At 39.5% G+C, this 13,920-nt stretch overlaps 1 protein-coding gene across 1 annotated transcript in view; it reads left to right on the top strand.

Annotated features, from left to right (window-relative positions):
* LOC148871373 (serine/threonine-protein phosphatase BSL3-like) overlaps positions 1–13,920 on the top strand; it is a 45,000-nt gene that overhangs the window by 22,340 nt on the left and 8,740 nt on the right. The window contains exons 11-14 of the mRNA XM_088967415.1: positions 4,761–5,028; positions 5,126–5,366; positions 5,503–5,673; positions 6,209–6,447. Of these exons, the coding sequence (XP_088823541.1) occupies positions 4,761–5,028; positions 5,126–5,366; positions 5,503–5,673; positions 6,209–6,447 (919 nt within the window). The remainder of the gene's footprint in view (positions 1–4,760; positions 5,029–5,125; positions 5,367–5,502; positions 5,674–6,208; positions 6,448–13,920) is intronic.

The following is a 13,920-nucleotide window of genomic DNA, read 5'->3' as shown; positions in this document are numbered from 1 at the left end:
CATTACACCCACCACCATGGTTAAGCATAGAACCACTATCCTGACTTGTCTGAACTCCCTAGTCTCCTCCCCCTCTTGTCATTGCAAATAGGGGTGTTTGTGGTCTGGTTTAGTGCAGTTTGGAGAATTTCTCAAACCAAACCAATAAATTACGGTTTGGGAAATTCTTAGACCAAACCAAACCGTTTTATTATGGTTTGGTGCGGTTTCTAATACGGTTTGGGGACTTTGTACCATTCTATGCTTTTTAGACTACAAAACTAGTATAGAAAAATAATTAATTAACAAAACTAGAATAACATAGATATCAATATCAATAAGAGAATAACTGAATAACATCATAAATGATAGATTTTGACAAATTCAAAGTTGACAAAACAAGAATTCATATATATCTTTTCTTCATATTTAATCTGACCAAACCAAGCAAGTATGTAAATATGTTAATAATGAAGTATATTAACAATAATGACCTATACAATTTTGAAAATAGGAACATTAGAACAATTAGTGATTTAAAAGGCATGCCTAAGGTGCACCTAGGCGCACAAGTGAGGCGCATTTTGGGGTATGTGCCTTGCCTAGGTCTTAGGCACACCCCTTTCAAAAGACGCACGCCTGGTGCACCTAGGTGTGCGCCTGATGCACCTTGCACCTTTTAAAATTTTGCGCTTTTTGCTTTTTTTTTTGAGTCTAATGGCTGGGCCCCCGACCATGCCCCTCAAGGCAAGTCCGAACAAGTCTATGTTAGGGTCTGAAATTCTTATTTCTCTCATAAAAATAATGGTTTTATAATTTTCATTGCCTTTTAAGAAGATATTTTATTGGAATGAATGAATGAACAACATTAGCAAATAGGGGGTTCTCCTCTGCTATGATTACCATATTTTCAAATTTGTGAAACCAAAACCAAACTGTTATGAATATAGACCCGAACCAAATCACAAATTTGGTTTGGTTTTACGGTATGAACCGTATAATGAACACCCTTAACCGCAAAGGCAGACCTATCAAAGATAGTAGAGCTCTTTGAAGGTCCAAATAGAAGTCCTACGGAGACGAGCAAACACCTCCTCAAGGGAGGGAAGAGCAGAACTGCCTAATATTTGTGCTCTCATCGGCTTTCCACTAAAAATCTAGTCACATCAAATTGTTCCCTTTGTTGTTGCTAAATTTTGACATCAGATGTAAGGGAATGATAGACATTCAACTCATTCCGAAGATTTCATAATGGCATAATAATACTCCTAGGCTTTGATTTCCCTACCACAGATTAAAGTACTCTTGGTATTATTTTGTCCAGAATAAAGTTTCTTAGCATGCTCTCAAATCTCCTTGGCTGTATCTAAAAACATAAAATTCACACTAATTTGGGGTTCTATGCTATTCCACAACCATGTAGTTTGTGCATCTTCTTGTTCCCACTCACTGTACTCTTGAGAATCAACTAAGGGTTTGTCATCTTTCACGTGTTTCACCTTCTTAGCCCCAAGGAAGACTTCCGCCGACTTAGCCCAAGGCACATAGTTGTCACCATTCCATTTGATAGAGGTCAGTTGAAAATTCATATAATTAGGGAGAATCATAACACTGGATTTGTGTTCACTACTGTCCTCTGTGGTTGCCATGGGTTTGAAAAAAAACAAGCTGACTATTACATAAAAACCAACTGTGCACTATCTGTCCACTACACAGCCCTCTTAGATTCATCATTTAGAGGGTTTCTAGCAACCACCTTAAACACCTACTTTAGCACCAACTGGAGGCATGAAAACCTCCTAAACAGGGAAACGGCTACTCTTTTCTGTTATCCTTTTGATTCTCCGAAGGATCAATGTGATCTCTTCAGAGCAGTAAGGTGAGAGGCGATGAAAAATTTTGGATTGATCTCTGGACTGATTACCAATGCTCTGACACCATGTTATTGATTCGATTGGCACTGGTTTCAGTCCTAGAACGAGAGAGAAAGAGAGTAGAAGAAGCAGGAGAGAGAGAGAGAGAGAGAACCCATGGTTCAATCTAGAGAGAACTCAAATCTAGTCTCTCTAGTTGACCAGGCTGATTTATATGTTTCTAATATGAAATACAATGACAGTTACACCCTAATTAAGTATGGGACATAACACTTAAAAGTGAGACATAAAAAACATCACACTAATCAATTAAAATAAGACAAAAGGACCAAACTACCCTTTGACAGCCGACTCTTAACACCTATAAGCTAATCCTCCTTTCAAGTCTCTTTAATATCCTCAACTTCCCTGCTTTCCTTTAAACTATCACCCTCAATCTTTCCAGATTCCCAACTCCTAAAAGCTTTTCTTGCAAATTGCTCTCCTCTTTTCAATTGACCATACTTAATCAAGCAAAGTTTCATCTTTCTACTCTTCAGCACCTTCTACAGAACTACACTAGCTTCATCTTCCAAACCTGATCCATTGATGTTTGTTTGCCTCAGTTCTTTTGATTTCTCACTTTACTTCTCATCTGCTTCCCCTTGTTAGTCCTTTTGATTCTATTGCAAGGGCCTGCACCAATAATGACATCCTTCAACTGTGATAAGACTTTGGTTATGTGTACTAAATTATTAATCGTTGTTAAACTTTACCCGCTTCTGACACAAGTCCGAACCTAGTTTACCTACAAACACCTCTTTAACAGATCCATCAGAACCTCTTTCTGCACCATCAAACTCACCTTTTAAACTACTGAATATACTCTTTCTTATCACTCCTCACTCCCAACCAAATCCTCAGAATCTGTGCCATCGTCATTACTAACAGCTTCTGACAAACCATTGATCTCATCAATGTTGAGATGACTTTGAACGCCATTTTCTGCCTCAAATCTTCGAGTTTCTCTACCCTTTGAAAACAAAAAGTACCTTTCTTTGTACACCATGACCTGATCTGCTAAGCCATCCTCATCCTCATTTCCATCCTCTGACTTCTGCCCCTCATCTTCAATGAATACAACATTGTTTCATCCCCTTTAGATGTAGACTCCCCCACATTCAGCCACCTCTTCAACAAGAGGGTGCACAAAGGCCACATTTTCTGACTCACCATCCTTGATCTTTTGAGGCTTCTCATCTAAACCTTTCCTGACCCTGCACTTATCAGATTCCCTTTCCCCAGCCAATAAAATTGTTGCTTTTTGTGGACTTTCAATCTGAGACTCGTAAATGAACCTGGTAACTACCCATTCTCACCTTTCAAAATTGCTTCACACACTTCTTCCTCTGAAAAGGGCTTTTCTAATTCTGATGCCAATCTGTTCAGTTGTAACCCGTCCTGCCTTGGCCTTCTTGCTTTTCTAAGGCTGGTGTAGATAATGCATTTATAATGTCTCCATTCTGAATGATGGGGCAATCCATCAAAATTGGGCTTGACTGCTTCCAGGTCTAGCTCTGTGGATCACTCTCTTGAACATTTATCTTATCCTGCACCTATTTTGAAATTAATATAGTTTCTTTGTTGCGAGTTATCAATAAGTGAATATGGTGGACTGAGCTTTATTACCAAATCTTATTGAGGTGTCTTTATACATTTTTATTTTACTTTGTATCCTAAAATGCCGTTGCTTGGTGTAATGGAAATTTCAGGCTGGCAAAACATGAGAGTGCAGGTTTGAGTTTAAATTTTGAAAGATGGAAAAAATCTAGAGTTTTGGTTCATAGTTCCATATCCAGTCCACCCCACCTAAGACCCCAGACAACTGTGACCAACATTGGGTAAATGGCGTTTTGTACCCTAAGGTGCTTTCTTGAGGGCTGATTGGGAACAATTATCTGTTGTGGGTGAAATTTTTGCATAGGAGGGAAAATGAGATCCATTTGTCCAAATTCAAATTCAGATATGATTTGATTAAGGCGATCTGAGTTTGATCTGTTTCTAATTGGGTCAAATATGGCTCCATTCAGAGTTATCTGATAATATGTAAATATATATGCTTACATCTACATAAAATTAATATGTATCTATTAGTAAAGTTGATTTGAATATTGTGCTTTTATTAAATTCATAGGTTAAGATGTCTTAGAAGGTATTTTTTAGTCACATTATTCATGAAGTTTTTCATTTTAAGTTCATTTTATTAATAATATATAATATTCTAATCAATTTCGTTATAATTTACTAATTGAATTCAATATATGATTTGGATTCGTCTCCAATCAAAATTCGATGGATAAGATTCGATTGGAATCTAAATGTTAACAGGTCAAATTTGGATATATCTGGTTTAATCTGATCTGTTTGCTGCCCTTTTTTTTATGTTTTGTAGTTTCTTTGTATTTTTGCTTCTTTCATTGTTAATAATATTGTTAGATACCAAGAAGAAAAATTTTACTGTCACCAATAGGGAAAGGGACGAATGAAGAAAACTATCATTTTTAACAGTGGTTGTTTTCCCTTTGCAAGTTCCTTGATTTGGTCATGAGATGTAAAATATTATTACATCTCTCCAGAAGAATGCTTTAAAGTTTAAACCAATAGGCAAGCAAAATGGGTTTTTATATTGCAACCTAATAGTCATACAATTAATATTTTCTTCTAGAATTCTCGGCACCCTCTAACTGGTTTTCTAAGTTAGTTTATGATGTTTCTCATGTTGGAATTTGGAATTAGACATTACTATCTGTCTGCTTGTGCAAACACTGTTGTCTGTGTGTGGGTTTGTCTATGTTAAAATAAAACTAATTGGTCTATAAATATGATGATATTGTAGCATATTTTCTGAAATTGGATATTGTGCCATAGGAGTGTTGCTGGATGACTTGCTTGTTGCTGAAGATCTGGCTGCTGCTGAAACGACAAGTGCAGCTTCACATGCAGCAGCAGCAGCTGCTGCAACCAATATACAAGCGGGAAGATTACCTGGGAGGTACTTTGATGATAGAACTAGGCAAACAATTCCTGAAGCAGTTCCTGACGGTGCAGTTGTTCTTGGAAGTCCTGTTGCTCCTCCTGCAAATGGGGACATGTATACAGATTTAAGCACCGAAAATGCCATGCTTCAGGGACCCAGGTAAGCCACCATATATACAACTAGATAGATATCCTCAGTTGCAAATGGTGAAATTTTACCTTTCAGTCTCGGGCACTTATTCTAGATGATACTTCAGGAGACTGAGCAAAGATGTTGACTACTTGGTCAAAGCCTCGGCAGCAGAAGCTGAAGCTATTAGTGCTGCATTAGCTGCTGCAAAAGCACGCCAAGTTAATGGAGAAGTTGAGCAAATGCCAGAGAGGGATCGTGGGGCAGAAGCAACTCCGAGTGGGAAACAGATATCCACCCTGATAAAAACACCCGATTCTTCTTTGTCAAATAACAACCCTCCTGGCGTTCGGCTGCATCATAGAGCTGTCTGTATTAGAAATCCATTTCTGTTTCACCTTTTTTTTCTGCTCCAGTTTATTGTTCTTTTTCATTATCTAGCTGGCGTGAAAGTGCTACTTTTAGTGACTCATTTTAGTTTGGTCAATTCTTTTAACTCTACAGGTAGTGGTAGCTGCAGAGACTGGTGGAGCTTTAGGTGGTATGGTCAGACAACTTTCCATTGATCAGTTTGAAAACGAAGGCAGGCGGGTGAGCTATGGTACTCCAGAGAGTGCAACTGCAGCTAGGAAATTATTAGATCGGCAAATGTCTATCAATAGTGTCCCGAAGAAGGTAAGTTGGTACCTCAAGTATAATCGAGCATTTTAAAACGCCTTTTGGAATATATGTGTTTTATTTTCTGCCTGATTACTTATTTCTTGTTTTTAATGTTAATTGTTTTCAACAGTATTGGACACTCAATTCTTACACCAATACCTACAATTTCATGTTGCAGTATTAAATATATTAAATATTTTACTTTCTTGAAGTTGGTTCTTGTTCAGTTATAAGATGTTCATTGTTTCTAACCTATTTTGTATATTGGGCAAGGACTTGTTAGCTTGCTGTTTTTGTGTTTGTTATTTTGCTAGTGTTTGTTGTTCACTACTATTTGTTATTGGTGGTAGGGATTCTTTTTTACATTAATGAAATCTCTTTGGTTGATGTTAGGTATAAAAATTAATGGTAAATAAACTTGGTGATCTTGTTCTTATGTACCCTTTTTTTGGCTTTTTGGAATTAATGGTACCAGTTATTTCATTGGCTACTGAGTTGTCACACAGGCTTTTCCTTTTTTGAAGTCTTGATTCAATCTCTTAATTTTCAGGTGATAGAACATCTTCTGAAGCCTCGTGGTTGGAAGCCTCCTGTCCGTAGGCAATTTTTCTTAGATTGCAATGAGATAGCAGATCTTTGTGATAGTGCAGAACGAATTTTTGCAAATGAACCTAGTGTGCTGCAAATAAAGGCTCCTGTCAAGATTTTTGGTGATTTACATGGACAATTTGGGGATTTAATGCGCCTTTTTGATGAATATGGTGCTCCTTCAACTGCAGGAGACATAGCGTAAGTAATTCTATGTTTAGATATTTTACATGTCTTTCAGTTGATAATTATGTCTCTTTTATATAGTGATATCTTGTGCGGTGCTATATTCTAGTATTGTTTCATAGAGTAATTGTGATCGGTATTTTAAATGGAAAATTTCTTAAAGTACCCCTAAGGTTTAGCTAATTGACCAACTCTATCCCTACTGTTTGACTATTGTCTTAAAGTACCCCTACCGTTTCTGACAATTGACTAGCTCTACCCCTGTCGTTAACATCCGTTAATGTTCCGTCAAAATCCATATACACGTGACACCACATGACGTATAAATATTTTTAAAACCCAATACTATCTTCCATCCCTTTTCTCTTCACTTCCCCTGTTCCTTCTCTTCAACCTTCTCTTCTTTGACGGCAACACCACTAGCTGTCATTGCCCGTGCTCAGGAGCAGAAGGAAGCTGCCCTTGTGGAATTCGAGAAAACAGGAACTGCAAATCTGGGTCTGGCGGAAGCTCTCAGGTCTTATTGTCAAAATATACTTGTTCATGGCAGTAACAATGGCGGCGGCAGTTTGGTGAAAACTGTACAGGATATGATCAGAGATCTGAAAAAACACCTCTTCTGCGCTCGAGGTGAAAATTGCAAAAGAGTGAGTGCAAAAAAAAAGATCTGTACCTCTGTAGATACTGGAGGGGGGAAAAATAAAAAAATTGCCGCTTGAAGTTGCAGCGGCGATGTCGTTGACACGAAGAGAGACATGTCAACGCAGCTAGATGCTTTTGAGATTCATTTAGCTTCCCACACACCCAATTCCTTTGTGCTGTTGAACAGAGAAACCTTACATAAGTACTCTGTTGAAGGATTGAGATTTGATATGAAAAATCTCTTCTCTGGCCTGAGGACAATGCAAGTGGACTTTTTTGGATAGTTGATCACATTGGACCTTTGATGCCAAAGTCTGCATCCTAGAAAGTCCTCCAACAGCTTATCTTCATATTCCAAAATAATGACAATGGTGGTAGTTGATGGTTCTTCAACTCGGATCAGACAAGCTGATGAACAGCCCAGACTTAGCATCAATGCAGAAACAGAGAAACTAACATTGAAAAGATCAAGCAATGATTGATAAAAAAACTTACTTGGTCGTCCTTTTTTTTGGGTTTGTTTTCACTTTAGTATTTTTCCACCTTCAACTGATCTTGTCTCCTTAACCCAGGAAGAGTATAACAGGTTCTTCTATGTATATTTGAGGGAGGAAGAATAGCCAAAGCAGGTTACGGTATCGGCAGGACAGTGCAGAGAGGTTTCTAAGGAACCTTGACGTTCAGATTCACAGAAATCTCTGGTACTTCAATCCCTTTACAACGCATTTAGTCAATAGTTCCTTTAAAGACAATAAAAAGCATAAACAATTGAAGAACACAAAAGAGGAAGCTTGATAGGAGCAGAAAAGAAAAAAATCAAGTTAGAGAGATGAATGAACACACAGCAGAAAAGAAAAGACAGAAATCAGAATAAGAAAGAATGGAATGACCCAAACCCAACATATGAGTTGATAGTAGAGAATGGCCGAAAGAAATATAGTCGGAGGCATGCCCCAATAGCTCACAATCATCTTCTCCTCCGGGCGATTGGCACCACCAACGGTAAAACTGGTTCTCACACCCTTCTCTTCTTTGTTGTTCAAAGTCGAGGTACTCCCGTTGCGTACACCCAGACTGGGAAACCTGATCCAAGTTCGCCCCAGCACAGCAGACCGGCTGGAAGGAGTTGGATTTTGTTTTGAAAATTTGAGAAACAGTAGAGGGCAAATTTGAGATTTTATTTTTTCTATTATGATTTTACGATGACAACAATTGTCAGAAACAGTAGGGGTACTTTAAGACCATACTGAAACAGTAGGGGTATAGTTAGTCAATTTCCTAAACCTTAGGGGTAGTTTAAGAAATTTGCCAACCCAACCTGGTTTTTCCCCTTCAGGCGGCAGCTTACTGGTTCATAGGTCAAAGCCATGATTTCATAAATATAAATACTTAAGAATACAAAAAGTTGAGAGAAAAACATCAATTACATACTTAATGGTTTAACTCAGATCATTTGAATATTTGATGTGTTAACTCATCAACTAATGATTAGAAGTGTATAAAATGCCATAAGCCAACCAGGACAAAGGATTCCATGGTCCTACTGATCACGATAAAACATGTGTCATAAGCAACACTGCATAATATTAAGATGCAGGGTACAAATCCATTTTCAGGTATTACATGAATTTGTATGTGTTAGTGTCGAGTATGCCGGGGTATTTCTGTCTTTGTGCTTATGGTTAGGTGCTGATGTGTAAGTTTATGTTAGATCTAATGTCCCTAACTTAAGTAGGGGCACATGTGATTTTCCCACAATATTTTAGTAATATAAAACAGATCTGGCCGAATGGGAGGGTTTACTTTCCTCTCATTCGAACCAGACCTTTTCCTCCTTGTCCTCTCTTCTACACTTCTCCTTTTTCTCTTTGTCTCTTTGTCTCTTCTTTCTTTTCCTTGACTATTATCAGTCAAATAGGCAGGCTGAACTCTAATATGGTATCAGAGCTAAACTGAGCAAATTGGATCTGCCCAGAATTCTGTTCTCTGCGCACCCAGTCTAGGGTTTTCTCTTGCTTTCTTGCCATCAGTTGGAGATAAGGGAAAGGGCTGAAAAGGAGTGATCATGCTCTTCCCTTGGAGGTTTCTATGCCTCCAGTTGTGGTGTTTGTGGTCAGTTGCTGCAGTTTCTAAGAAGTCCTCCCTTAATCGATGAAGAGAAGAGTTCTGATTCATGTGGTGTAGTGGGTGCTTTGTGTGGTCTGATTTTTGGGTGATCAGGCAAGATGTTTTATGCATTTTCTTGGTGTGAATTAAATGACAAGTCTGTTTCAGACGGTATGGTGGGATTTCAGATTGTAGTGTGCTAGGGTTTGTGCAGTTTTCATTGTGATTCGAAGGGGAAGTGTTCATCAAACAGTGTGGTGAAGTTTCAGGTAGTTGTGAGGTAGGGTTTGTGGTGTAAAGAGTGAGGTTTACAGCAATAGTATGTGCTGAAATCAGTGTGTAGTGTGGTCTAGTGTGTCGAATTCAGCAATACCAGGATTTAGTAATGGGAGATGGTAGTGATAGCAAGACTAGTGTGATGGTTCCTACTAATTACCTGAATGTTCAAATGACCTCCATTAAGCTGAATGGATAAAATTATGTGCCTTGGGCTAAATCTGTAGAAGTCTTTCTTAAGGCAAAGAAGGTGAAACACATAAGGGACAAAAAGCCCTCCACCGATTCTCATGAGTATGATGATTGGGAGCAAGCAGATGCACAAGTTATCACATGGTTATGGAATAGTATGGAACCCAAGATTAGTGTAAATTTCATGTTTGTTGATACTGCCAAAGAAGTGTGGGACTATGTTAAGAAGCTGTGTTCGGGCCAAGACAATACAACTAGAGTATATCAGTTATATCAAGAATACCTTAATTTACAACAGGGTAATCAGAGCCTTGAGGAGTACTATGCTAGTATGAAAAACATTTGTAATGAATTGAATGTTTATTAGCCCATCACTTCTGATGTCAAAATTCAGCAACAACAGAGGGAACAACTTGATGTGACTCGATTTTTGGTGGGGTTGAAATTTGAGTATGAACCAGTGCGGGCTCAGATACCATGAGGGTCAGCTCTCCCTTCCTTAGAAGAGGTGTTTGCTCGAATTAGGAGGATTTCCATTGGACTGAGAACCCTAATGTTTTCGATGGATCAGCCTTAGTAGAATCGAGAGGCCGTGGTGTTAGAGGTGGAGCTCGGGGAGCTCAGTCTGGCCGTAGTGGCAACAGTGGACGGGCATATGGCCACTGTAGTGGTAGTGGACCTACATATAACCGTTGTGGTGGTCGTACTGGAGGTCGAGATTCAGGGGGAGCCCGTGGCAGAGGACGTAGTTCGGGTCCGAGGAGGTGTACACACTGTGGTCTGGATGGACATACCATTAATTATTGCTATGACTTGCGTGGTCCTCCCTTAACTTGGGCCAATCATGCCGTGACTAGTGACAGTAGCTTCAGACAGGAGTCATTCAGCTGATCAGATACCTTTTACATCCACATATGTTACTGGGAAGGAGATGATGAGTGTTCCCCATGATGAGTATGAGAGGTTTGTTCAGGCCACATGTCAGCAGAACACGACTACTCTCGCACACTCAGGTATGGCTTGTCTGGCATCCACACCCAATCCCTGGATTATTGATTCTGGAGCCTTCGATCACATGGCTGGAACTCCATGTGTGTTTTCTTCCCTCTCATTGCCCAACATCACAATCTGTTACCCTTGCTAATGGTTCCACATCTTCCATTTGTGGTGTTGGTAATGTTAATATGGACCCTGTATCCTTATCCTAAGTTTTTATGTCCCTAAATTACCTTTTAATCTTATGCCAGTTAGTAAGTTGACGAAGTCTCTTAATTGCTTTATTACCTTTTACCCCTCTATGTGTTTTTCAGGATCTTAAGACGGGGATGAAGATTGGTGGAGGGCATGAAATTGGTGGATTGTATTATCTTGATGGTGGTGGAAGTACATCAACGACTCTCCAATCGTCCCTTTCTCCTCTAGTGGCATTGTAGATTTGGTCATCCTTCACTGAAAGTTATGAAGTTTTTGGTTCCTTCATTGAGTCATCTGTCTATTCTGGATTGTGAGTCGTGTCAGTTGGGGAAACATCATTGTTTTCCCTTTAGTCCTAGAGTTGATAACCGTATGTCGAGTCCTTTTTCTTTGGTTCACTCAGATATTTGGGGTCCTTATAAAGTAATGTCATACAATGGATATAAATATTTTGTCATTTTTATTGATGATTGTTCAAGATGACGTGGCTCTATTTAATGAAAGAAAGGAGTGAATTATTTACCATTTTCCAAAAATTTTATGTTGAGATTCACAACCAATTTAGTGTTCACATTAAATTTTTTTGTTCCGATAATGGCTGTGAATATTTCTCTTCATCATTTCAAGAATACTTAGACCAACATTGCATTATCCATCAGACTTCATGTACCTACACCCCACAACAAAATGGAGTGGCTGAGAGAAAGAACTGCCATCTTTTGGAAATAGCTCGATCCCGCATGCATCACATGAATGTCCCCAAATCTTTTTGGAGTGATGCAGTGCTTACTTCTTGGTTCTTGATTAACCAGATGCCCATGTCTATCCTTGATGGTCATTCTCCATTCACCTCATTGTTTCCTACCTTGTCTCTGTTTCCTCTTTCTCCTCGGGTTTTTTGGTGTGTTTGCTTCGTTCATAATCTAGGGCTAGGAAAGGACAAGTTAGGTGCACGATCTATTAATTGCATCTTCCTTGGCTATTCCCGGACTCAAAAAGGGTATAAGTGTTATCATTCCAGCTCTCGACGTTCCTTTTTGTGTGTTGATGTCACCTTCTTTAAGTCTACTCCATTTTTCTTGGGGTCTGATGATATTTCTTCCTCTTCATCACCTCCTCCCCTTCCTCTTCCAGTTGTGGATTCTGTTCCTCTTGTTCCAGCTGTGACCAAGTCCTTGCCTCTGGTGCCACCACCAGTTGAACAACCACCTATGCATCACGTGTATACACATCACCCACATGTATCGGCTCCTCCTCTAGCTCCATCGTTGACAGATCCGACAACTGTTCCCACCCCAGCTCCAACCCCAGTATTTGATCTTGATCTTCCCATTGCCTTGCGGAAAGGTAAACGTAGTTGTACCCTTCATCCTATTTCTAATTATGTTTGATTGACTCACCTTTCCGCTTCCCATCGCTAGTTTATCTCTTTGTTATCCTCTGCTTTTATCCCTAAAGATGTCCAGGAATCCCTTGCCTCTCCAGGATGGTGCCGTGCAATGGAAGAAGAACTCTCAGCTCTGGTCCATAATCATACATGGGAACTCACCACTCTTCCTCCTGGTAAGCAGGTTTTTGGTTGTAAGTGGGTTTATACGGTTAAGTACTTACCTGATGGTAGTGTAGAGCGGCTAAAAGCTAGACTGGTTGCTAAAGGGTATTCCCAAACCTATGGTATTGATTATGTAGAGACTTTCTCCTCGGTTGCTAAGATTGGTTCAACCCGTGTTGTGGTTTCTCTTCTTGCGATGCATGATTGGCCCCTCTATCAGTTTGATATCAAGAATGCCTTATTGCATGATGATCTGCTCGAGGAGGTCTATATGGAGCAAACCACCGAAGTTTGTTGCTCAGGGGGAGGATGGTAAGGTGTGCCGACTACTGAAGGCCATATATGGGCTTAAACAGTCTCCTCGAGCATGGTTTGGCAGATTTAGTGAGGTGGTAAAGAAGTTTGGTATGAAACAGTGCCAAGTTGACCATTTAGTCTTCAGTCATTACTCTCAGGTAGGGAAGATCCTATTGGTGGTGTATTTAGATGATATTGCCATTACTGGAAATGATAAAATGGGCTTTGACAGGTTGAAGACTTTTTTGCAAGAACATTTTCAGACAAAGGATCTTGGTAAATTGAAGTATTTCTTGGGGATAGAAGTAGCAAAGTTTAAGCATGGTATTAACTTGTGTAAGAGGAAATATGCTCTTGATTTGCTTGAAGAAATAGGTTTGTTAGGTGCTAAACCAGCTGAAACACCTATGGAAACAAACACTAAGTTGAGCAGTGATATGGGTGAAGTATTTGAAGACTCTGGTAGATACCGGCGACTGCTAGGTAACTTGAACTACCTAACCATCACTCGGCCAAACATTTCATTCGCAGTTAGTGTGGTAAGCCAGTTTATGCAGAAACCTCTGGTTCCACATTGGGATGCAGTTCTAAGGATTGCGAGGTATTTAAAGGTGGCTCTTGGTCGTGGTTTGATATTTGGAAGTGGTGGAAAACTTGGAATAAAAGGATATAATGATGCTGATTGGGCCGGTTTTGTATCTGATAGGAGATCTACCACAGGCTATCGTACTTTTCTTGGAGGTAAGCAGTGCAGAGGCAGAATATAGAGCTATGGCACATACTACTTGTGAATTAGTGTGGCTAAGGAACCTTCTACAGGAGATAGGATACACTGTTGATACTCCGATGAAGCTCTACTGTGACAATCAGGCTGCAGTTCATATTTCCTCTGGTGTTTCATGAGAGAACCAAGCACATAGAGGTTGACTGCCACTTTGTTAGAGAGAAGGTGCTGAGTGGAGTGATAGACGAGGCATATGTCAACACAGGGAACCGGTGGACAGATTTGTTTACTAAAGGATTGAGTCGGAGTAGAGTGGACCACATATCTAACAAGTTGGGATTATATGATATATACTCTCCAGCTTGAGGGGGAGTGTTAGTGTCGAGTATGTAGGGGTATTTCTGTCTTTGTGCTTATGGTTAGGTGCTGATGTGTATGTTTATGTTAGATCTAATGTTCCTAACATAAGTAGGGTTACATGTGACTTTTCCACAATATTTTAGTA

This window comes from Nelumbo lutea, chromosome 2 (assembly GCF_056320005.1).
Source record: "Nelumbo lutea isolate HS-2025 chromosome 2, American lotus-T2T, whole genome shotgun sequence".
Lineage (NCBI taxonomy): Eukaryota > Viridiplantae > Streptophyta > Magnoliopsida > Proteales > Nelumbonaceae > Nelumbo > Nelumbo lutea.
Note: the sequence above shows the minus strand (reverse complement) of the source record. Positions and strands in the feature narration are given on the sequence as shown.